At 39.0% G+C, this 26081-nt stretch overlaps 2 protein-coding genes across 3 annotated transcripts in view; one reads left to right on the top strand and one right to left on the bottom strand.

The window, feature by feature from the left end:
- Nucleotides 1-2324, bottom strand: part of kcnn2 (potassium calcium-activated channel subfamily N member 2) — a gene marked incomplete at its 3' end in the record, with an annotated part of 38400 nt that extends 36076 nt beyond the window's left edge. For both annotated transcript variants that reach the window (XM_081354069.1, XM_081354070.1), the window contains exons 1-2: nt 1433-2324; nt 328-423 (exon numbers count right to left, since the gene is read on the bottom strand). In XM_081354069.1, coding sequence (XP_081210195.1) covers nt 328-423; nt 1433-2215 — 879 coding nt within the window. In that variant the 5' untranslated portion in view covers nt 2216-2324. The remainder of the gene's footprint in view (nt 1-327; nt 424-1432) is intronic.
- Nucleotides 2325-6958: 4634 nt separating this feature from the next.
- Nucleotides 6959-25295, top strand: smarcad1b (SNF2 related chromatin remodeling ATPase with DExD box 1b; the record flags this gene model as incomplete). Its single annotated transcript, XM_081353876.1, has 23 exons — nt 6959-6977; nt 9053-9176; nt 10487-10649; nt 10748-10796; nt 10948-11045; nt 12775-12873; nt 12964-13042; nt 13835-14253; nt 14347-14543; nt 14650-14740; nt 14857-14956; nt 15042-15101; nt 16654-16729; nt 17089-17224; nt 17422-17553; nt 19846-19941; nt 20145-20262; nt 20353-20468; nt 21580-21768; nt 22104-22222; nt 24465-24647; nt 24740-24855; nt 24939-25295. 23 exons carry the CDS (start codon nt 6959-6961, stop codon nt 24998-25000), a joined length of 2841 nt encoding a protein of 946 aa, XP_081210002.1. The 3' UTR covers nt 25001-25295.
- Nucleotides 25296-26081: the final 786 nt, after the last annotated feature.

Here is a 26081-nt window from a genome sequence, read left to right as displayed (position 1 = left end):
ATACTTTACAGGGAATTCAACCAGGTCTTGTCTATTCAGCTAGCTAATAAACTGTGAACAGCTACTGTTTTAGCCAGGTCAACAAGTCACTGACAGGATTTCATGGCATGATTCGATTAACCCAGTGGGAAACGGAGAGGATGCAGTGTGCTATTGAAGATAATCCGATTGTAATCCAACGGTAATGGATATCATTCAAGTGCAATGTGTTAAGCATTAGTCTGGAGGAGAGAATGTGTTAAGAAACTCACTGACTCTCATAACAGCAAAAAGGCATAAAAGCACTCAATTTGACACACACAAAAAAACAGTATTTGAGTAAGTTACCTGGATTTCCCTGGCATGATATATGATAATCAACCCAAGGAGAATGATTGTAGAAAGGCTTATCAGGCATTTTAGGGCTAAAGAATACAGTGACTCCTGGAAAAAAAGAAGAAAAAGACAAATCAGCTCATTTGGATTAGTCGGTTTAAACATACACTATGATTGCATATTGGTTAATCCTGTAAAGAATATCACAGCAACACAATACAATGTTGTTTTTTTTATGATTATTTGACTTTGAAAATGGTATCACAACATAAGAACTAATGCAAGCACATTTGACACCATTATCAAAAACAATATTATGCTGTTTTAAGACACAGCACAGGACTGTTGATTTTCCTGGGGTTTCCCTTACCATGCTGATATAACTCACTCTGTACATTTCTTTCAGATGTAGTTAAATTACTGTTTTTGTAAAAAATATTGTTTTACAATAGAATATATAGATGTAAACTGAGAATGTATAAATGTTGTCATTTGGCAACTATGTGCCAAATTGAATTGCAGTAATGCATATCCTCTTTGGGACTTTTATAGATAGAGGCATCAACTATATTACAATTATTTAATTGGTTTAAGTATTTATAGTATATAATATAAATCCATTTAGAAATGAATAACACATTTATACTACAGAAAGTCCATGAAGAAGGGTCTACAATTGACTGTAAAATTGAGGATAGGTAGCCTGACTTATTACTTAAGAATTTGAGTTTCAACTACCAGCAATTTGATTGGTTGAGCTATCCAACTTAGTGCTGATATTTATTATGACATCGTGAGACTATTTTAGTTTAGCTTAAATGTGTAATTCATAAAAGAAACGTGAATTTAATTGGAGGAGAATAAAAGAGATTTTTTTTTTTTTATAAAACAGTTTTTTTGTAAGTGGAACTAAATAGAATCCATAGGGATAGAATGCCAAAGCAAAGCAAAACGTTGTCCAGAAAACGTGACCTTGCCACAGTTCTTCACATATCCACTTTCCAAACTTGTAGTTTTCCCTCGCTCGCTCGCTCGCCAGCAGGCAGACTCGTCTTAATGAATTCTGACCTAGATGAGGGGGTAACCTGCAGGATTTGGGGACTATTAAGTTACGCACCTTTCCGTAGGCTCCCCACGAGAGTTCAGTTTCAATGACCATCACCACGATCCCAAACATCCCAAAGATGAGCGCGTAGTCGCTCAGTCGCTTTCTTTTCTCAAACAAGGCCCTCCTGTGCCCGAGCTTCTGTCCGATGTTCTGGTTCTTCTTTTTGCCCGATTTGCTCCCGCTGTGGCTACATCCACCCCCTCCTCCTCCCCCTCCTCCTCCTCCGTCCCCCGTAGCGTAAGGCATGAGGGTGGTGGAGTTGTTCTCCGGCTTGGAGGCGAGCGTGTCGGACGCGTCCGCCGCAGAGACTGGCTGCAGTGGCTGGGACTCCGAGTCAAACTCGTGCAGGTTTCTGCGGGACGAGCTCAAGTTGCTGAGCGGCCGCATCACGCCGCCGTTGTATCTGCAGCTGCTCATGGTTATTTGGGTGTAAGAGTTACTCTCTCTGTGGCTGCTGGCCGGACTGCCCCGAATCTGCTGCCGGTTGAGCTCGCGGTGAGGAGGATGGTGGTGGTGATGATGATGATGTCTGGATGAACTACCATGACTAGAAGGCGTGAACTCGCTGTATTGAGCGCCTTGCCTGGTTGAAGATGAGACGGACGGTGTCCTTAAAGTTCCCAGCGGCGTCCCGTGCGAATGCTGGCTTTTCCTCGCATCCTCGCAGGTGGAGGAGTTGTTGCAGGTGCAGTGCCGGATGGAGCGCTCTTCCTCCCGCCCGCAGTAGTGCTGGTGCTGGTGCTGCTGCTGCTCTGGATAGAAATCGTTCTGCAACTGCAATGGGGTTTCCATGTCAGAGCTGCTGATTAAAGCAGAGCCCCGTTCATGCACCCTACCGAGGGGGCGTTGTGATGAGGAACGGAGGATAAAAGCTGGCGCGAGGATGGACCCACATCGGCTTCTGTAGAAGTGCGAGCGCGCTTCCGATTGGTCGAACGACCCAAAACAACTGGACTGACGTCACGCAGGAAGGTGGCAACATGCGGTTCAAATGTGCAGACCGTGGTAAGTTTTACATTCACAAATGTTAACGGTCTGAAAGGATATCACGCTTTTCAAGGCTGACATGAAGGTTTGTTTTGAAACCTTACAAGGACTTTCAAGCCGCGAAGCAATCAGAAACATGGACACTTAAGTTACAAAGAATTACATTCCTCGTCTTTATTTTGATTATACACCACGTATTATTCTTCCTTTTTCATATGTGAATATATTTTTCTTGGATATCTTTGATATGAATGTTGTCCTCAACGTTCATCATATACAATACTTGTTTTTAAAAATTGTATTAATGTTTTATGATGATATGGAATTATTAAAACATATGTGGAACGTCGTATCTTTTGAACAACTCACTGATCTTGGCTGTTTACTCTGAATCTTTGGATGGATTTTGTCTTCATTTATCATAATGATTTATAGACCTATTCTTTGACTTATAGGAATACAATTTCAGGTTACTATAGCCTATGCATTCGTGTTTTATTATGAATTTGATGGTCAAATTCATCAGGTTTTTTCTCTCTCCAAAATGGAGCAATAATTTAAACATCTCTGAAGTTGTCATTTGTGGAGAAGATGCTTAAACACTATGGAGCATGTTAGATTTGTAGGCATGCACATCTTTAATAAAAAAATAAATAAAAAATGTAAAGGATTCAATAACTCACTCATAATTCACAAAAGACTGCATCTGAAATCACATACTCTCTTTTTACTTATTTTGAATAAGTAATCACTATGTGACTGCTAAAAAATTATGTTCTATAGTATAAATATGTGTGCAGTATTAAAGGGGTGGTTGATTGATTTCACTTTTTTAACTTTAGTTAGTGTGTAATGTTGCTGTTTGAGCATGAACATCTGCATAGTCATGACGCTCAAAGTTCAAAGCAAAGGGAGATATTTTCTTTTAAAGAAATCGTTTTTTAAAGGATTAGTTCACTTTAAAAAAAATGTGTTGCTGATAATTTACTCACCCCGATGTCATCCAAGATATCCATGTCATTCTTTCTTCAGTCAAAAAGAAATTAAGTTTTGTGAGGAAAACATTCCAGGATTTTTCTACACAGAATGGACTTCAATTGCAACCAACTATACCAATGTTCAAAGAAGGTTCAAATGTCCGTCTCAATGCAGCTTCAAAGTCTCGACACAATCCCAGTCGAGAAAAAAGGGTCTTATCTTGCGAAACGATCGGTCATTTTCTAAAAAAAAGATGTATATACTTTTTAACCACAAATGCTCGTCGTGTACCATCTCTGAGATGTGCCACGCATTGCGTCATCACGTTGGAAAGGTCTATAACAAACGGAATGTGGAATGTTTTCCTCAAAAACCTTAATTTCCTTTCAACTGAAGAAAGAAAGACATGGATATCTTGGATGACATCGCCGCACATCGGGGTGAGTAAATGATCAGCAAAAAATGTTTTAAAGGTGAACTAATCCTTTAAGGACTACAACAAACAGATGGTAGGGACTACACGACATTCCTCCAGGGTTAGTGACATCACTAACCCTAAAATTGACATAAGCCTCGCCCCCGGGAACGCGATTATAGATTATCATGACAGAATATGATAATCAAGATGTAGAAGATGTCACATAAGCTACATAAATTCATCAAATAACCATTCAGAAATGTTGCCTACATGTCTCTCTCCATTTTTGTCTGAATCCGGCTAAAAGTTGCCTTCCCTGTGCTGGGAGCAGCAGCTCATTTGCATTTAAAGGGACAGACACAAAAATGGTGCGTTTTTGCTCACCCTCAAAAAGTGACAATTTTAACATGCTATATAAAATATCTGTGGGGTATTTTGAGCTAAACCTTCACATACACACTGGGGACATCAGATACTTATTTTACATCTTGTGAAAATGGCATTATACCACCCCTTTAATATAATCTGGACATACTACATTCGCCATGTTCTCATTATCATGTGACCTACCAGCATCAGTTGCATCGCTTCACTGCCTTTGGCTGCATCCGAAATGACATAGGCGAAAAACAGTATGTGACCAATGAAGTATGTCCGAATTGATGACCGGATGACCTACTACTTCCAGCAAAAATCTGAAGAATAGCCTAGCCTACCATGAACACTTTACTATCCCATGAGGCCACGGGAGATGATTTATGAATGACAGTGCAGCAAAGAGTACTGACACTAGGTCACATGATAATGACAACATGGTGAATGTAGTATGTCTAGATTACATTCATACTTTACACGGATACTATATAACATAGTTTTTTAGCGGTTGTGAAGTAGCCTAATTACTTATTCAAAACAAGTACCTACTCAAAATCGCTATTTCAAACGCAGCCATTCACAAATCCTCTCCTGTGGCCTCATGGGATAGTAAAGTGTCCATAGTAGCCTATGCACATTTCAGAATCTCACCAGTAGTAGGTCATCCAGGTACTTTTTGCCTACGCTTTTATGAGAACTGTGAATTCTGACATTCTTCTTTTGTCACATACTGGTTTTCGCCTACTAACATATTTAGTAGGGAAGTAAGCCTATGTGATTTCGGGATGCAGCCATTCACTTGTAATGATGTTACCTTCAAAAAGTATCTGAATGAATTGTTTTAGTGAACCGATTCAAAAGATCCGATTCACTGGGATGAATAAAATTCGCCACTAGTCACAGTAGTGCACCTGACCACCTGGTTTACTCGCGAGACGGACATTTTAAACCGTAGGACGCCACAAATTGAGTGAAAGCAAACAAGTAGCCTATATTTCAACACTTTCCCGACAAAGCCAAACTGGTTCATTCTCAGTGATTAAACAGCGGGTTCCTTTTCAATGAAATACCATGCGTCTGCTCAACAAAACGGTGTCTAATATAGATCCAGTGAGAATCAGTCCGCTTATGTAAAGCCATAATTTGAATCTCAGCACTCGTGCAAGAGTCGCTGCAGTGTTACCGCAGTCACAGCACGTCACCTCGCAGCGTCAGCAGCCTCTGAGAACCGGTTGTTATTGTTGTCTCGCCTCTTGCCAACATGCATCTTTATGAAGCGAGATCACAGGACTGCTGTCAGTCAAATCACCAGCTGCTCACAGTCGGGCATCACGGAGACAGAGTTTGAACGAAAGGAAAATGACAGGATGTGCTCGGAAACGAGATCGATTTACTTGTAACAGTGCATGTTTCAACCCATGCTGTCATTCAAAGCCATGTACTGCTGCATTCTCCCACAGGAAACGAGTTTATTGTCAGTTTAATTCAGTTATGTCTCATGTTTTAATTTATTTTTATATTTTATATCATTTTTATTTTATTCCAAACGGATGAAACAAGTACTATTTTAATTTTGGTTGATCTACTCCCTTTATTTTACTACACTACAAGTATGTATGTCAATACATTATTAAATACATAAATATATAATAATAATTAAGATACAGTACAAGTGTATTAAAGTTCATAGGCTACTCTTTCTCGGTCGACTGTGACTACACGTGCGTACCTTCACGGCCACCGTAGTTACAGATGTTACAACCGGCTAGCGTATGATTACGCTGTCTTCATTCATTAAAAACACTAGACACACAATACAGCCTGTGAAATATTCCAAAGACTCAGAACGTGCATAGAAATGGTTCGAGTTAAACAGGGTTATCTGGTCATTACCGAAGACCGAAGCCGATGCGAGGCTGTTTATTGACAAAGCAATCATTCATTAGCTCGCCGTGCTTTGTTAGAGAGAAATGCTACTCTTGTCCAAAAAATCAGCTCATTACAGTTGATAGATAGTGAATTCGGGCAGCGACGAATGATTGTGTCGATTGAATCGATTGATTTGCATGGCATTATGCGAGAACCTGAATTCAGCTGATGTAACGCATGAGAGAGAGTGAACAATGAGGAGAAAGAAAGGACAGTCAGCATCCTCACATCATGTGGATCCCTCGGGTAGGCTGTGTTTAGTTTGACAGTATGAACTTGAGATAAGAGCCTGTTCATTCGCTTCCATAATGAATGATGGTGATTTAATAATGTTTTATTTAACGTGACTGGTCATCCTACAATGGTTAAATATAAGAGCATTCATTTGAGTGTTGCTACCCATCATAGCAAAGATAAATAGGCTAGATGCAAATGAATGCAAATTTTCGTCATCGCCGTTTATTATATTTAGGCAATATTGATTTATATTTAACATATATAAATATTGATAACACACACACACACACACACACACACACACATATATACATATACATACATTTATATTTATATAACATATATAAATATAATAATATATACACACATATAATATCTAAACAGACTTTTTTATGTTAGATGCGATTAATCGGTTATACTATTTTTTGTGAAACAAGAGGGATGTTTTTGAAATGCTCAGAAAGTAAATAAATGGATTATAACTACTGCATAAATATAATTTAGTACCATAAAATCCCCTAAAAATACAAAATATGAAATAAAAAACATTATCAGACTAAATATAGTACAATCATTTCATTGAAAGAAAAAAAAGGTAATTTTTGGCCGACATGCGAACAGAACTAGAGGGTTAGCCTACAAAGGAATATTTGAATAAATTTTTATATTTTAATTAATCAAGACCGAGATGTTCACTCTTATGCCTTGTCCTTTCCTCACTGAGAAGCTCTCGTACACATTATAAACATCTACGTTTGAGCAGATTACCTCTGTAGTCCGTTACCTCTCATTGGTTTCATATGAATTACATAATTAAATTTGATTTTGAATTGGTTCATTTAAATTTTACGTGTCAAGCTTTCTATAGATATATTTAAGCCTATTATCCTGACTGAGGCATGTATACACTAAGTTTTGGTTCATTTTTGTGACATGCTCCAGAAAGGAGAAAAATCATGCCAGAATTAAACCCTGATTTTAGAACAATGTATGTGCCACTCGGCCAGGTGTGCCAAAGCGCTTATTATAAACTTCAATATTTCATACAAAATAATCACAGAACGCAATAGCGCAACGTGCTTCAACATAAAAAAGCCAGCGGGGATATAAATAATTCAGCACAGGCAGGGATATTGAGACCAGAGGGGGGAAATCCCCCAGCAAATCCCCACCTATAGTATCACAAGGCTGGAAAAGGCTCTCAGCCAATCAGATTTGAGAACCAGAAATTTTTGTGTGTGTTTATATGTATAAATATGTATATATATATGTGTATATATATATATATATATATATATATATATATATATATATATATATACATACACTCACCTAAAGGATTATTAGGAACACTATACTAATACTGTGTTTGACCCCCTTTCGCCTTCAGAACTGCCTTAATTCTACGTGGCATTGATTCAACAAGGTGCTGAAAGCATTCTTTAGAAATGTTGGCCCATATTGATAGGATAGCATCTTGCAGTTGATGGAGATTTGTGGGATGCACATCCAGGGCACGAAGCTCCCGTTCCACCACATCCCAAAGATGATCTATTGGGTTGAGATCTGGTGACTGTGGGGGCCATTTTAGTACAGTGAACTCATTGTCATGTTCAAGAAACCAATTTGAAATGATTCGAGCTTTGTGACATGGTGCATTATCCTGCTGGAAGTAGCCATCAGAGGATGGGTACATGGTGGTCATAAAGGGAAGGACATGGTCAGAAACAATGCTCAGGTAGGCCGTGGCATTTAAACGATGCCCAATTGGCACTAAGGGGCCTAAAGTGTGCCAAGAAAACATCCCCCACACCATTACACCACCACCACCAGCCTGCACAATGGTAACAAGGCATGATGGATCCATGTTCTCATTCTGTTTACGCCAAATTCTGACTCTACCATCTGAATGTCTCAACAGAAATCGAGACTCATCAGACCAGGCAACATTTTTCCAGTCTTCAACGGTCCAATTTTGGTGAGCTCGTGCAAATTGTAGCCTCTTTTTCCTATTTGTAGTGGAGATGAGTGGTACCCGGTGGGGTCTTCTGCTGTTATAGCCCATCCGCCTCAAGGTTGTGCGTGTTGTGGCTTCACAAATGCTTTGCTGCATACCTCGGTTGTAACGAGTGGTTATTTCAGTCAAAGTTGCTCTTCTATCAGCTTGAATGAGTCGGCCCATTCTCCTCTGACCTCTAGCATCAACAAGGCATTTTCGCACACAGGACTGCCGCTTACTGGATGTTTTTCCCTTTTCACACCATTCTTTGTAAACCCTAGAAATGGTTGTGCGTGAAAATCCCAGTAACTGAGCAGATTGTGAAATACTCAGACCGGCCCGTCTGGCACCAACAACCATGCCACGCTCAAAATTGCTTAAATCACCTTTCTTTCCCATTCTGACATTCAGTTTGGAGTTCAGAAGATTGTCTAGACCAGGACCACACCCCTAAATGCATTGAAGCAACTGCCATGTGATTGGTTGATTAGATAATTGCATTAATGAGAAATTGAACAGGTGTTCCTAATAATCCTTTAGGTGAGTGTATATATATATATATTAATATTCATACATATTCATATATGCAGTATACAGTAGATGCTCTGAATATTAGAGCAGTGTTGTCTTGCTAGCACAGTAATAAGCCTCTCAAGGGCATGCATTGTGATTTTGCCACAGTTAAGGAAATGCTTAATTCCAACAGAGCCAGACACTATCATTCCAGAGACTCCTGAAACCAAACGTCCATCAGGATCATCTTTCTCCACTGCTCTTTCTGACTCTGACTCAGATATTGAGATATCAGGCAGTTCCATGATGCCAGTCAGGTCAGTCATCAACTACAGACATTGTAAATATGACATAATATAAAGCACCCTCTCAATGAAAAAATGTATGCTGACACTGTATGCTGCAAAGTCTTTTCTTCCCTTTTGTGACGTATATCTGAGTGAAAAGGCTTCTCGAACAAGAATACAATGTAGGGCGGGAGTTTTGTCATTGGGGAATTGATTGGATGGTCGGATAGTTGTGGGGAGCTATTGGTCGATCTCATGTGAGTGACAGGTTGCCCGGCCCTCACGCCAGTAAACACGTCATCAGAGAAGTGAAGGGATAGGCTAATTCTGCAAGAGGGAGAGATTACTTTTCAATTAAAGATGAGCATGGATCAATTATTTATAATAAATACTGAAACATTCCATACAAAATTAAGAATTGTTCATTTTGATTTCATGATGACTTTAATTGGTTAACTGTAATTTACCTTACATATACAGTATGATGAAAACTAGATGGTTTATAACTAGATGGTTTATAAGCATTATACAGTACAGTACAGCATGTAATTTTGCTGTCAAATTTTCGTTTTTTGAAAGGAAAAACTATGAATTACTGTACAATTTATGGTGAAAAACCGTATAAGGACATTCAATTCCTTGCATAATCATATATGGTTATATTTTTGTAATCAGTAAAGTAAATTAGGGTGTTTTGTGTTACATTTATGTTATTTAGTTAATGTTTATTGCATTATTTAAGTGACGTGCGTGTTACCCTGATTTCCGTTTTTTGTGAGTGACCATGTGCATGATTTGGTAGTTCAAGTTGATGTATTGGTATGGTATATTAACATTATATCACTCAATGAAATACACAGTTATAAGTTGTAAGATATACAGGCTCCAATCTGCCATCCCGTAAAACATGAAACATTGTTAGTATATTTTTTATGGTGAATTTCATATTCAATTTCATTATATGGCGTGCAGTTTTTTTACTCTAAATTTAATGGGATATATAACAGTATTTTGTAATTTATATATATATATATATATATATATTTGTATAACTTAACAGGATACAGTGCATGCTTTGAACAACTTTTTTGTCTTGTTTTGTCTGGGTTTTTTATATCACCTGACTAATTGATAATGTTATTGACTATTTTCATTACCAGTTATTATCAGTTTGATCAAATATTTGCAGCCCCACAATGGTATGTACAATGGAAATGGCAAAAACAGTCTGGATGTGCTTTGAACCACCATTACTGAGATTAACTGATAATGAAAATGATTCCATAAAATAGTTGTAGCCTTAATGCTTTATACGGAATGCTTTATACTTTGATATCAAGGCAAGTAGAGCGTAAGAAAAAAGCGTCATTGTCTGAAGATGAACTATCACTGTCTGACGAGGAGGAAGTAACTGTGGTGAAGATGGAGAGAAGACCGAAGCACAACAGAACAACAAGATCTACCTCACAAGCTCCACAAACACAACAGAAGGGCTCACGAATGGTAAAAACAAGCATTTTCTAGACCCAGTTTGACAATTTTGGGTGCATCCCAGCCATCTTTTGGGTTTCATGGCAATAATCATCTCATTGACGTTTTAGGTGACCAATAGCGGGCACCCCTCACCCTTGAAGACGTCTGGGATAGCAGGTACAGATGAGCAGAGTCACTCCATCAATCTAAACTGCTCCCATGATAAAAACTCATTGATCGCTTGGATGGTTTCAGTATTGAGGTGAAGATGCATTTGCTGCATCGATTCGTGTGTTGCTGAGCTTTGTTGACATGCTCTCCTTTCCAGCATCTGATTCGGTCCAGGAGAGGAGACAACAGCAGATGTGTGGCACTTCCCAGGAGAGCGACAGCTCCCGTCGCAGCAGAAAGAGGCAGGCTTCTGAGGTGAGCTCACACACAGTCATTGGATTAACGTGGGTCGTTCCTTCTCTGATCCTCTCAATACTGACAGCAAGGAGTTTTGTGCCGCTGCAAATCCACCGAGGCGAAATTGAAGAGAGTGTCCCGATCAAGGACACCAACAGTATGTCTTTCTACCTGTGACTGCCAGGTTACCGTTAATCCCTTTTCAAGATGATGTATTAGTCTATTTGTCATTGGCGAGGGTGTGTGTGTTCGCGCTAGGCTTATGGAGCGCTGCAGGGATGACGTATTTTTGTAGGCCAGCCGAGAAGTTCGCATCACCCTGGTTTCCTCGACAAAAACCCAATAGGATTTTTCCACTGGCCTTTGAATTGCAGAAAATAAGCTCTGATATCAAAAGTCTTACATGTTTTGTTCATCATGGTAATCTTCACCAATTAACTTTTGAATCGTAAATACAATCATCAGAAGTAAGAAGCTAAATATAGGTTATAATCGAACAACACTATTGTCTCATGACTTAAACGTCACCATCACCAAGTTTCTAACAACTTTTTCAGTCTTTGTTTAACCCAGACTGTTGGTCAAAAATGACAAAATTTTCATTTTTTTTTTTTTTAAATGAAATGATTGTACTATATTTTAGTCCAATTAATATTTTGTATTTTTAGGGGATTTTATGGTAATAAATTATATTTGTGCAGTAGTTATTCTGCACTTAGTTATTCCATTTATTCACTTTTTGAGCATAGACCTGAAAATGAAATCTCCAACTTAGACTGTCATGAATCTTTAATGCTTTGAAGCACAAATTTAAGTTTTTAAAGAAGACATTTGGCAGATTATTTCTGAAGAGAAAAAAGTTTTAAAAAGTGAACTTGAAAAAAGTTATACAATTTTACATTTATTGTTATGAAAAATGCACAAAAATAAAATTTTCAATTTGTATATGAAATAAATATTTTCCAAAACATGTTTTACTCTAAAACTGAGAGAAAATCAAAGCCATAAATCTAAACAAGCTGTGTTCCAAATTTGAGGTTGATATCTGAAAAAATATGCTTTCAGTAATAAGCTGTTTGTGCGCAGTACCAAACGTTTCCACTAGATGAAATTCGTCATTTTTGACCGCGAATAATACAAGTGTGACTATTTATTTCAGGACCATTTAGCCTTTTTGAATCATGCCCATGATATTTTTGTGTGTTCACACAGCAAGTGCCAAAACCTCTACCAAGTTTCGTACCTTTCCAATAAAGTAAAAAATCTATGCAAAGATGTAAATTTTTAAGGTAAAAAATGACCGAACAGAAACATATTCCCTGAAAGTTTGAGTTAAAATAGTTTGCAAGAGTTCCATTATAAACTCAACGAGGCTGTGAAAACGGACTAGTGAGCAGATGAGTTTATCTGTTCGACGTGATGATGTCTCGAAAACATCTGTAGTCCCATTTAGACACTTGTTAACAAGTAAAAGCAGACAAGTACACAAGTAAAAGCTTTTAAAATATCACAAGGGGGTATTACTGATCTATGTTAAATAAAACATCTATCAAAACATCTAAAACATCAAAATATCTTAAGTGTGTGTTCCTTATTTCAAATTGAACCAAAAATCCGTTCATTGACTTTATGGAAACTGGAGTGCTAAAATGCTTTATAGCAATGCTTGTAGGTTTGGCCGACAAAAAAGCATCATCCCTGCAGTATTCAGGGAAGTGGGCCACAACAGTGTCTCATGTCTCATTAGAGGGATGATTCAGAGGAAGAGGGGCCTGAGCCAGGATCTAAAGATCAGGAACGTATGCTGAGAAAACTCCAGAGGAAGTTCCCTCATCTGAACAAGAATGTGAGTCATCACTTACAGAAGCTGGCCATTTTGGTATGTACACCAGATATTTGTTTGAGCTTGAGGGCTAAAGTTGAAGTGTGCCCACAGGAACTCAGGGATGTGCTTCAGGAACACAGCTGGCTTATTGAGGATGCCTTGGAAACACTACGAATGTTCTCTGATCTTGGTGAGGTTTGATAGGATATTTATTGTGTATAGCTTTAAAATGGCAATTGACATTATAGTATTATAGTATTTCAAAAGCAGTTTGACAGTAGTAACACAGTTCTCATGAAACAATAGCCAATGGACTCTTTACTATCCCATGAGGCCACTGTAGAGGAGTCTTCATAGTTATAAATAGCAGAGAATGGCATTACAACTGACATCGTAGATCACAACGATGATGACATGGTGGAATAGTATGTTTGCATAAATCAAAACTGCCTAACATTACTGAATGAAATGTCGACCCAGGACGAGCTATGGGACTGAGAAGCTTTGGGGGTGTTGATGGACTTGATCTACTCCATCTGTGTTTAGATCATTGTTCTGAATCCCATCTGAATCAACGATTTTCAGCTTCTTGCTCCAAAATGTTTCTTTTTTTATGAAACTTACCCACATTCAAGTGTTGATAAAAAAGAATTCATGAAGCTAGAATAAAACTTACAGAAAGTTACTAAAAGTTACAGAAACAGATGATTGGGTTTGAGAACTGTAATTTTGGTGCCCCAAATTGCTGGTATGATGGAAAAACCAAGCATCTTTTTTGCAAATTTTACACAGGTAAAGTGTATATTTTTTAGTTTGTGCCTCTAGTGACACCAAATGGAATTGCAATATATACATATTTGTTAAAATACATTTATTGATTAAATATATTTATTTTTGAATTATTTATGAACTATTAAATTCAATGTTGATTTATTTATTATACATAATTGCCCTAAAGCTTACATTCTTTCTGTACGTTTAGTGGTTGAGTCTGAGGATGATGCCTCTCAAGTATCCACTGCTGCCAAACGCACCAGACGGGTCGCAAATACCCGCCAACAAGCTCAGGTTCCCCAACTTCCCAGCCCACCCCAACCGAAACCACGCAGACCTCTTGAAGGGACCAAAACACCTCAGAGGAGTGCAAAGCAGTCGGTAATCACAAAAAACGTATATGTGAGCTCGTCTGAGGAGTGCAGTGACTCTGAGGCCTCTTTGGTGAATGTATTACTGGACTCTGACTCTGACCAATCAGATGAGACTCTATCCAAACTCAAATCAGAGATCCTCAGCTTCTTTCAGACCGCTTCTGCGGATGAGCTCACACTCATTGCTGGATGCTCTTTGAAGAAGGCTCAGAAAATCACAGAGCTGAGACCCTTTAAAAGGTGGAAAGACCTGGTGAGAGAACTGTGCATTTTACTTTCTATTCATAACTGCCAGAACATTTAGGTCATGATCAAAGAGCAACACTTTTGCAAATCTCTTTCTCAGGATGATGCCATGCACAGAGGAAATGGTCTTTCCATTGAGCTGCTGGCAGGATGTCGGGAGGTTCTGAAGGAAAGGGAAGTTGTTAGAGGTCTCATGAGCAAGTGCGAGGAGATATCGGAAAAACTGATCCAAGACGTGACCCAAATGATGAACAATGGCCCGGGCTCTATGAGCCAGCCCCAGATCCTCACTAGCACGTAAGATTTAACATCATAGGTTGTGGAAGAATTGGCATTTTCATTGTCGAGTGATTGATTCTTTTAATATTTCTCTGAGTTCAATATTTTTTATGTTTTTGTCTAGATTCCAGTTGAAACCGTACCAGCTGATTGGACTGAACTGGCTGGCTTTACTACATCAGAACAAACTTAGTGGAATCCTGGCAGATGAGATGGTAATGGAATTATAGTCCTTTTATAAATGTTTAGTGATGTTATGAATATGATCTCAATGTTTATCACATGGCAAGGACTGCACATTTAATCACTAGGATGCACTTTCTTAATTTAGGGTTTGGGGAAGACCATCCAGGCCATCTCGTTCCTGGCATACCTCTATCAGGAAGGGAACCATGGGCCTCATCTGATCACCGTTCCTGCTTCTACACTTGGTGAACAGATATTAAATATCTAAATAACCATCAGCATGAAACATCCAACCATCTGAATCATCTTAATTTGTTGTTACTTTTGCAGATAATTGGGTTCGGGAACTGAAACTTTGGTGCCCCAGTTTCAAAGTGCTTGTATATTATGGTAAAACCAAGAATCTTTTTTCAGATTTTTTACACATGAATTTCTTTTTCTAAACAGCTCTTCACTAAACGCACAAATGCATTTTGTAATTATATATATAAATAAAAAAATAATAGGTTGTAAAAATAAATAAGGTATCAGCCTGAAGGGGGTTTATTCTGAGATAACAAACGGCTGGATGTACATTATCCCGCTTATTACACGGCTACTTAACCACATAAGTAAATAATTAGACACGAAATATTGATCTGAGTTGAAATATTTTATTAGGTCTTTAAAGGCAAAGCTTCCGAGGAGAGAGCAGTTGCTAGTGCGGCAAGTTCAAACTAGACGGACATTTAAGAGATACGGTATACAGTCACACCACTTATTACACAGCATTGCGCCACATAAATAATTATGGAGATAAGAGATATTGATTTCAGATTAAACTTTTAAAAAATCATACCTGTTTGTTTCTTATAATCCAACAGTTTACAGAACAATAGTCACAAAATGGCTGCCGCTGGATGGCGTGATTGACCAATCAGAATCAAGTATTCCACAGAGCTGTGTAATAAATATATATATTATACTACGGCGGGGCTGTTGAAGGCTCGAATCTGATCAGCTAAAGTAGTTCCAGGCAGGTCTTGACCGCATTACAGTTCCATATCACTTCGCCAAATGATTTCAGCTATTTCAAAGGTCTTTACAGCCTACAACAACAAAAGAACCAAAACCCACAACGACACTGACAAAGCAAATAAATACAGTAGACAATAGGATAAATACAACACATAATGTCCATGTTTTTTGCCACCAAATTACATTTTATTATGTACAAAAAGCACGTAGGCTACTCTTTCTCCCGCTCTCCCACTCAAACGCAAAAACATAGGCCAACAGTACGGACACACACTCACACAGAAACGTGTCGTCAGCGCTGCTCTGACGATTTTATCAGTAAAATAGATTAAAAACTTAAAAGCTAAATGGCATTTCTCACTAGCGAGGTAATAAAGGCGCTGTTCTTGGAGCAGATAAACTTACAGTTTCGCTATTAGTAGAGACGCTGCTGCCAAACACTGTTGAGAGACACACCAGACTGAGGTTATCGCATATACTTAATCTCTCTCTCTCTCTCTCTCTCTCTCTCTCTCTCTCTCTCTCTCTCTCTCTCTCTCTCTCTCTCTCTCTCTCTCTCTCTCTCTCTCTAAGCCTCCATTACTAGCTCTTAAATTACGTTTTGGAATTAGCAACGGAGGCTTGGGATTAGATGTGTAAGAAATTAGTCCCACATACAAGAGCGTTTTCAGGACAAAAGCTTGACAAATGTCTTGAAATACATCATCTGAACAATGTTTTGCGGTGTGGTATCTGTAGTATAAGGGGAATAATTGACTCTGCATCACCACCTTGGGTGTGGATTATTTTTCTAATAATTCAACGGCCCATCATCAATTATTTCTTGATGGAAATAGTTTTTAGCATGAATAAATTACACACTTAACTTTTAATGTAAAATTTCAAAGAAAATGTTGGTGTCAATCTAACTGATTTATTTCGGTAGGGTCTGCTGAGGATCGCAAGTATATGCGCTACGAGATCCTGAATCAAATAGTGGATTACAACATCATTGTCTCCACGTGAGTATCGAAGTTCAAGCCCTAAAGCTTGCCCTGAACCCTTGAAGAAAGAGTCAAGGCGTCATATCCTTCATAGACCACCTGCATGCAAATCCGAGAAGGGTACCAAGCATGAGGCTTCTGGGGAAATGTGTATCTTTTGAACTTTGTTACACACACAGAACCACAAACCGTGAAGCTAGCATAGAAAAAAGCACCCTTGTTAAAGACATAATAATGATGAAATACTCAGCGTTTGAGTGAACGTGAAAAGGTCCAAGTAAATTGACCCTGTCCCATTCATTATTTATGGTAATGAAACATGGCTGTGCCTCATGTCCTGACCCTTAATACCTCATTAAATGGTCTCTTGTGCACAGTTACAACCTGGCAATTGGAAATAACAGTGACCGCAGCCTGTTCTGCAAGCTCAAGCTGGAGTATGCCGTGTTCGACGAAGGCCACTTGCTGAAGAACATGAACTCGCTGCGCTACCGACACCTCATGGCCATCAACGTAAGATCCCTATAAGTTGCATATATAGCTGTCGTCCATAGCAACGTGTCAGTGGTCATTAAGAATAAATGGCTTGAGCTCTATTACAGCCACACGTCTGTTTTTGTAAAAGCAGGACTGTGTGTGGCCCAGATGGGGTTAAACTGCCTTTGCCCCCTCAGGCACTCAGGTTTCTCCCTCCATTTGTTTCCCTCCAGGCCAAAAATCGACTGCTGCTCACTGGAACCCCACTGCAAAACAACCTACTCGAGCTCATGTCCCTGCTCAACTTCATCATGCCCAGCATGTTCTCCAGCAGCACTTCACAGATCTCCAAGATGTTCTCCATGGTAGAACTTGCACACACCTAAATGTCCATCTTTTATCCACCTTATTTCCCAAAGTAAGAGCGGTGCGTGGTTGCTAAAGCAATCTTCCCTCTTTAGGGGATGCACCTTTATTAAAATTCTTGCTGATATTTATTTACAATTATGGCCAATTTAAAGTTTAATCCAATTTTGTTTTTACTATTGTATCATTTTAACTTTATAATGTGAAAAAAATTATATTAATTTTACTAAAGATTAACAATTAATGCGGACATTAGCATGCAGAGTGAAATATGCAATATCTGCCAGTTTAAATTCAACATCGACCAATACAGATCAATTTAAAATCTCTAATATCTGCTGATAACCAATATTGCACTGATTTTTTTTTTGTGTGTGCTTCAGAAGATTTTTTTTTATTATTCTTTCTAAAAGTTTAGCACAAGGGTTTACTTGAGTTTGTGGTCTCACTTTAATCAATCAACCACCTAACAATTTCTTAAAAATCAACCAGCATACCTTAGCAACACCCGAGCAGCCACCTAGCCATTCTCTAGAGAAAGCACACAGAACACCTTAGAAACCACCAAGTAATGTCCCAGAAAGCACCCAGAACACCCTAGCAACACCCGAGCAGCCACCTAGCCATTCTCCAGAGAAAGCACACAGAACACCCTAGCAACCACCTCGCCATTCTCTAGAGAAAGCAGACAGAACACCTTAGAAACCACCTAATAATGTCCCAGAAAGCACCCAGAACACCCTAGCAACACCCTAGCAGCCACCTAGCCATTCTCTAGAGAAAGCACCCAGAACACCCTAGCAACACCCTAGCAGCCACCTAGCCATTCTCCAGAGAAAGCACACAGAACACCCTAGCAACCACCTCGCCATTCTCTAGAGAAAGCACACAGAACACCCTAGCAACCACCTCGCCATTCTCTAGAGAAAGCACACAGAACACCTTAGAAACCACCTAGTAATGTCCCAGAAAGCACCCAGAACACCCTAGCAGCCACCTAGCCATTCTCTAGAGAAAGCACCCAGAACACCCTAGCAACCACCTCGCCATTCGTAAGATTAAGCACCCAGAACACCCTAGCAACACCCTAGCAGCCACCCAGCCATTCTCTAGAGAAAGCACACAGAACACCCTAGCAACCACCTCGCCATGTCCTAGAAAGCACACAGAACACATTAGCAACACCTTAGCAGTCACCTAGCCATGACCTAGAAAGCATCCAGAACACTTTAGCGATGCCCTAGCAACCACTTTGCCATTCTCTAGAGAAAGCACACAGAACACCTTAGAACCACCAAGTAATGTCCCAGAAAGCACCCAGAACACCCTAGCAACACCCTAGCAGCCACCTAGCCATTCTCCTGAGAAAGCACACAGAACACCCTAGCAACCACCTCGCCATTCTCTAGAGAAAGCAGACAGAACACCTTAGAAACCACCTAGTAATGTCCCAGAAAGCACCCAGAACACCCTAGCAACACCCTAGCAGCCACCCAGCCATTCTCTAGAGAAAGCACACAGAACACCCTAGCAACCACCTCGCCATGTCCTAGAAAGCACACAGAACACATTAGCAACACCTTAGCAGTCACCTAGCCATGACCTAGAAAGCATCCAGAACACTTTAGCGATGCCCTAGCAACCACTTTGCCATTCTCTAGAGAAAGCACACAGAACACCTTAGAAACCACCTAGTAATGTCCCAGAAAGCATCCAGAACACCCTAGCAACACCCTAACAGCCACCCAGCCATTCTCTAGACGAGAAAGCACACAGAACATCCTAGCAACCACCTCGCCATTCTCTAGAGAAAGCACATAGAACACCTTAGAAACCACCTAGTAATGTCCCAGAAAGCACCCAGAACACCCTAGCAACACCCTAACAGCCACCTAGCCATTCTCCAGAGAAAGCACCCAGAACACCCTAGCAACACCCTAACAGCCACCTAGCCATTCTCCAGAGAAAGCACCCAGAACACCCTAGCAACCACCTCGCCATTCTGTAGAGAAAGCACACAGAACACCTTAGCAACACCCTTGCAGCCACCTAGCCATGAGAAAAGCACCCAGAACACCCTAGCAACACCCTAGCAACCATCTCGCCATGTCCTAGAAAGCACACAGAACACATTAGCAACACCTTAGCAGCCACCTAGCCATGACCTAGAAAGCATCCAGAACACTTTAGCGATGTGCCCTAGAGACACCCTAGCATCAAGACCAGCACCAATTGTCTTCAGTAAATGTAAAAATGTAGTTCCAGATAATTCTTTAATCTGTCTCCACCAGAAATCTTCAGAGGAGCAGAGCACTTTTGAGAGGGACAGGATTACCCAGGCCAAGCTCATCATGAAACCTTTCATCCTCAGACGTGTGAAGAGCGAGGTGCATCAGCATGCATAGTCCATAAGCATTTTGCATAATGCATGTGCTCTCAGAATGCATGCCAATGTGGAAATCTGTTGGACAACATCACAAATGCATTATTCAGTCTCACAAGCAGATGAGGCACTTTGCTTGTCATGTCGACCCTCTGTGACTCTGGGGCACTCGAGTGGTTCACTGACAGATGATGATGTGCCCGACAGGTCCTGAAGCAGTTGCCTGCCAAAGAGGAGCAGGTTGAATTTTGTGCCATGTCCGAGAGGCAGCAGGAACTCTACAACGCTCTTTTCCACAAACTGAAGCGCTCCAGTAATAAAGAAAGTATGTATTTGAGGCAGATGGTGTTGTAAAATGTACTGGCTTCAGTATGCAGTATGTGAACCATAGTTTATTAACAATGTCTTTCTGCAGAACGTGAGCTGACCAATGTGATGATGCAGCTGAGAAAGATGTCCAACCATCCGCTCCTTCATCGGCAGTATTACACCACAGAAAAACTCAAAGCCATGAGCAAACTCATGCTCAAGGTCAGAGATATTTTCACATGAAGTTTTACATGTTGATCAAGCTCATCTTTTCAGGTTCAGACGGAATCGGTGGAATTCTTACATTTTCTGGCAGATTTTAAGTAAACTGAACTCACTATGGAAAGTCACTATCGTTTCCATCTTATTCTATCCAAGAACCATCCATTTATTAGGATTATTTATGAATATGAATAATGTTTATACAACAATTATTATTGTTATATTATAAAACAATTATTGGTAACACTGGTGACGTAGTTACACATTACTACATGTACTTACTATAGTAATAACAGTAAATTATGCATAATTACAAGTAACTAACCCTAACCCTAACCGTAAGTACAACTCTGTAGTTCATGTAGTTAATTAATATTACTCAGTACTTACTCGAGGTAGTACAATGCAACTACGTCACCTTAAAATAAAGTGTAAGCAATTATTGAACAACAATATCAAATATAATATTTTGTATAAATAGTTTTTAATTATTATTTTTATTGATAAAGAATTATTATTATTAAGCTGCTGAGGAAAGTATGCCTTTAATACATTTCAGAGCAATGGTTGTCAGTGGTTGAAAAATAAATAAATAATATTTTTTATGATTACACAACAACAAAAACAATTACTGAACAACAATAAAAATATAATATTTTATTTTATGTACTATGTATTATTAATATTATTATTAATGGCCACAAACAGCTGTGTGGACAATAATTATATTAATAAATTAATTCTATCAATTCTTTAATTCTCATTATTAACAACATAATAAAATATTCTTGAAAATTTTATTTAATTTTTTTATTGTTGTGTAATGATGATTTAGTTCATTTGTTTTAAGCAATTTTTTAAAATTGGTTCTGCATTTTGGTCGTACACAAACCAAAAAATATTCGTATTAGTATAGGTCAAAAAACAGAAATATTGGCCAGTCTTAACTCAGTGTTTCATAAAGAACCGCAGCAGGGAATGAGCCCAATTAGGGCAGATATTTATTGCGATTGCAGTTGTATTCAACTGTATTCAACATTTTGTATTGTTACGTGTGTATCTTATCTGAAGAGTCTGTGTGCTTCACCTTTAATTGGCTGAAACATTCCAGGAGCCGAGTCACCGTGACGCAGATCCCGCTCTCATCAAAGAGGACATGGAGGTGCTCTCAGACTTTGAGTTACACCGCCTCTCTCAGCAGTATTCTGCACTGCAGGAATACCAGCTCGACACAGAAACACTGCTGGACTCGGGGAAGCTCAGCCTCCTCGCACAGCTGCTGAACTCCCAGAAGGAGAAGGTTGGGGGAAAACAGATTCCTGTTATGTTCCGCAGACCAAATTACATTTTCAATAACCCTTCAGAGTATAATGAAAGTTATTTACCTGTGCAGAGAAATGCACTTCCAAATTACACCATACCGCATACTGTCAACTATAGAGGCAAGAATATACTTGGTTTTAAGTAAAGCTCACAAGTAGACATCATCATATTCCAAACCCGTATGACTTTCTTTCGTCTGTGGAACACAAAAGGAGACATTTAGCAGAATGTTCATGCTGCTCTTTTCCAGACAATGAATTTCGTCCTTTCATTTCCATCAGTGTGGTCACTTTCTCTCTCTCTTTCCCCCAGGGTGATCGAGTGGTGCTGTTTAGCCAGTTCACAATGATGCTTGACATTTTGGAGGTGTTCCTGAGACACCATAAGCACAGATACATCCGGCTGGACGGTTCAACACCCATGAGTGACAGGTAAACACACTTGCTCAGTATAGGAGTCGTGAGAATCCACCCTCCCTCCCTCCAAATCATCATCATGAATGTCCTTCTGGCATCGACTCAAGTCCAGACTCGTGACAGCGGTGATGTTGGCAGTGTGTGATGAGGTGGACCTGATGTTTATTGTGTCTTGTCACAGCTGTCGTAAATCAAGGATGGTGTCTCCTTCACTGACACTCAGGTTCTCCATCCGTGTCCTTGAAGACTCTGTCTGTCTTAATTTCATGGTTTTGTTGTGTGAAAATTATGTTTGAGCCATCTTGTTTTGTGTTCTACCTGTGCCGTTATTGTTTTGGAAGGTGTGGATGAGTTTTTGTTTTGGGTTTTGTTTGCAAAAAGCTGTTTTGTTTGATCATTTGACCTTTGGACAGTCTGATGTTAGAATATTATAACCCATTTAATGGAAAAATGGGCAAAACATTTTTTATTCTTATATTTTATTCATTTATTGTGAGATATGTTTTATTGTTTTTGAGAGAAGTTTCTTGTGTTCACAGAGGAGGCATTTATTTGAAAAAATATATAGTAAAAACAGTGATATTCAAAAATATTATTACCATTTTAAATAACTATTTTCTATTGTAATATATTGTAAAATGTCATTTATTCCTGAGATAAAAGCTGAAATTTCAGCATCATTACTCCAGTCTTCAGTGTCACATGATCATTCTAATATCATGATTTGGTGCTCAAGAAACATTTATTATTATTATTATTATCAGTGTTGAAAACAGTACTGCTTATTTTTTATTATTAATTGAAAATTCAAAAGAACATAATTTATTTGAAATAGAAATATTCTGTAACATTATAAATGTTTTTACTATCACTTTTGATAAATTTAAAGCATCTTTGTTTAATAAAAGTATTAATTTCTTACAAAACAAAACCTTACTAACTTTTGAATAGTATTGGTATGTGTTCATCAAGAGATTGTGCTCTTTAAGGGTTAACTGTTTTTCAAAACCTACTGCTAGCTATTTAAGTTAGTAGATGTTGAACTAATTCTTATTCATGTTGTTGACATGTTGAGGAAATTATGTTTTCTGCACTCCGAAAGCAGATCCACTTTGCATGCACTTCCAAAGGATGAGGACTCAGGTTTTTCAGTATTGATTTGAGTCTACGCCATCATTACTGTTGCACTGTGTATGCAAGTGCTGATTAAGCCTCCAGAGCTGAAATTTAAATATGGTAATTGGCGTTTTGTTTCCGACAGGCGCTGTAAGAGGGAGACCAATCACCCTGTTGATGGTTCTGGTACACGGTCCAGTCTGTCTGACCAATCAGAGCAGAGTAGACCAATCACGACAGACTGGGTCATCAGACCAATCAGAGCAGAGCAGACCAATCACAACAGACCGGGTCATCTGACCAATCAGAGCACAGTAGACCAATCACAACAAACTGGGTCATCTGACCAATCAGAGCAGAGCAGACCAATCACAACAGACTGGGTCATCTGACCAATCAGTGCAGAGTGGACCAATCACAACAGACCGGGTCATCTGACCAATCAGAGCACAGTAGACCAATCACAACAAACTGGGTCATCTGACCAATCAGAGCAGAGCAGACCAATCACAACAGACTGGGTCATCTGACCAATCAGTGCAGAGTGGACCAATCACAACAGACTGGGTCATCTGACCAATCAGAGCAGAGCAGGCTCTCGGAAGGGAGGGGTTTAGAGAGACGAATCCTTTATCGAACCATTTCAGACACTGTGAGAAAATAACTGCAATGTATATTATGACAAAATTAAAGTTTTTCGGACCAGGGATGCATGTAAACTTGTTGTAGGAGACCTCCAAAACTAAATTAAGAACATTTATAATAGCACAACAGGGGCACAGATATTAATATAACATGAATATTAGTAATAGCAGTTGATAACCTGTATGGTACCAATATATTGTGCATATAATGCATGGTTAATGTCCAGCTTAATTAAATTATTGTGATAAGGATGTAAAGGGGAAGTATTACCAAAATGTGTGACCAACCACACTTATTCTGTTTTATTCATATAGATCACTGTCCTGTTCCACCACCATTGTTTTGTTGGCCAAAGCACTTAAGCCCATTATCCATAGGAACCATTGCTACTGTTAGCGTACTGTAAATCACTTTTTCACTTGTAAATCACAGTTTTTTTTCTAAATGCCAATTAAGTAAATGGACAGCAACTGTAAATCTGACTGGGCTTTTACAGAATTGGACTGATTGACCAGTTCAACACAGACCAGGACATATTTGTGTTCCTGCTGTCCACCAGAGCCGGAGGGCTGGGCATTAACCTGACCTCTGCCAATGTGGTCATCCTTCACGATATCGACTGCAACCCTTACAATGACAAACAGGCAGAGGGCCGCTGCCACCGGGTGGGACAAACCAAGTAAGAGACACTGAACATGTGTGTCTTTGCTGCTGTTTCACTGGTGTTTTGTCCTCATGCTTTTATATCTGAGTGCATGTGTCCCGTTAAAGGACGGTGAAGGTGATCAAGCTGATAAGTAAGGACTCCATAGAGGACGCCATGCTTCGGATTGGAGAAAGAAAACTCAAACTAGAGCAGCACATGACCGCAACTGCAACTGAGGAGGGTGAGAATACTTTCATGAAACTCGCAGGGATTTTCACGTGTGTTTTGTTGTAAAGTGAATACATATATGTGTGGTTCTTCCAGATGAAGAGGACACGTTACCTGATGATATGACCTCGCTGCTCAAAGCTTCTCTTGGACTCTGAAATCTGGCTCAGACACCAAACGTACTGTAATATCGTGACACTTGACTGAATCTGAAAGAAAAGAAGTACTGTAACACATTTAAGTTTTGCATTTTCCTACAACACCTGAAAAAATGTGAGGTTCAAATGAGCAGATGTTTACTTTTCTACTGTACTTGGCAAAAATACTGTAATGTTGTTTTGTTTGTTTGATTTTTTTTTGTTTGTGGAGTTTTAAATCTGCATTTGTTTGAGTACAAAAAAAAAATCTGTCGTTGAAAGAATTTTTGTTTTGCAAATAAATTGTTTATTTGCTATTTCCGGAGTTAGTCTTGATTTTGTGGTTTCGGTCTCGACTTTGCATCTCAGATAAGGTCACAGTCAATTTCCAGGTGATAATTACCTCAATCACTGATTGGAACGGTATCTTCACCTGTACAGAACATTTCATGAGAATCAACTGAATTCCATGGGCCTGATTTAGCTACTGTATAGTGTGACTCACTGCCTAAAATATATGCTTCAATAAATTAAGCATTTTCTCTAAGTTTTATTTATTTATTTTTTTATGGACAACATTGTCATCGTCTTGGACTAACAGTCAAATCCAAACACTGATTCGTGAAAAAAAAGTTATAAGTCACTCATAGTAATTCACCTAGGGCTATACTCTCAAAATGAAAGGTGCTTTATTTGTATTTATGGTTTCATAAACTATCTTTAACATCAATGGAACTTTTCCATCACACAAAAAGTTCTTTATATTAAAGGAAATATTCTTCACACTCAAAAAAAAAAAAAACTTTTACAGAAAAGCTCTTTGGGGAAATTATTATTCTATCTATGGCATTGCTGCAAAAACCTTTTGAAGATATTTTTAGGTGCAGACACAAAATGTGTTTTTACACCCATTATGAGTCAATCAGCATAAAAAAAAACTTTACATTTTTTTTTGACAATTGACACATGATGGTTAAGATTCAGAAAAGCACAATTGCTAATAGTTAAATAAAAACGCTGTAAATCATACCACAGCATGTGTGACGCTGTAAATTAGGTGAAATCTGGAATAAATATTCAGGTCTGAAAAAACGCATGTATC

Source organism: Scardinius erythrophthalmus, assembly GCF_964197995.2.
Source record: "Scardinius erythrophthalmus genome assembly, chromosome: 23".
Taxonomy (NCBI): Eukaryota; Metazoa; Chordata; class Actinopteri; order Cypriniformes; family Leuciscidae; genus Scardinius; species Scardinius erythrophthalmus.
The sequence above is the reverse complement of the archived record's forward strand: the minus strand, read 5'-3'. Positions and strand labels throughout refer to the sequence as shown.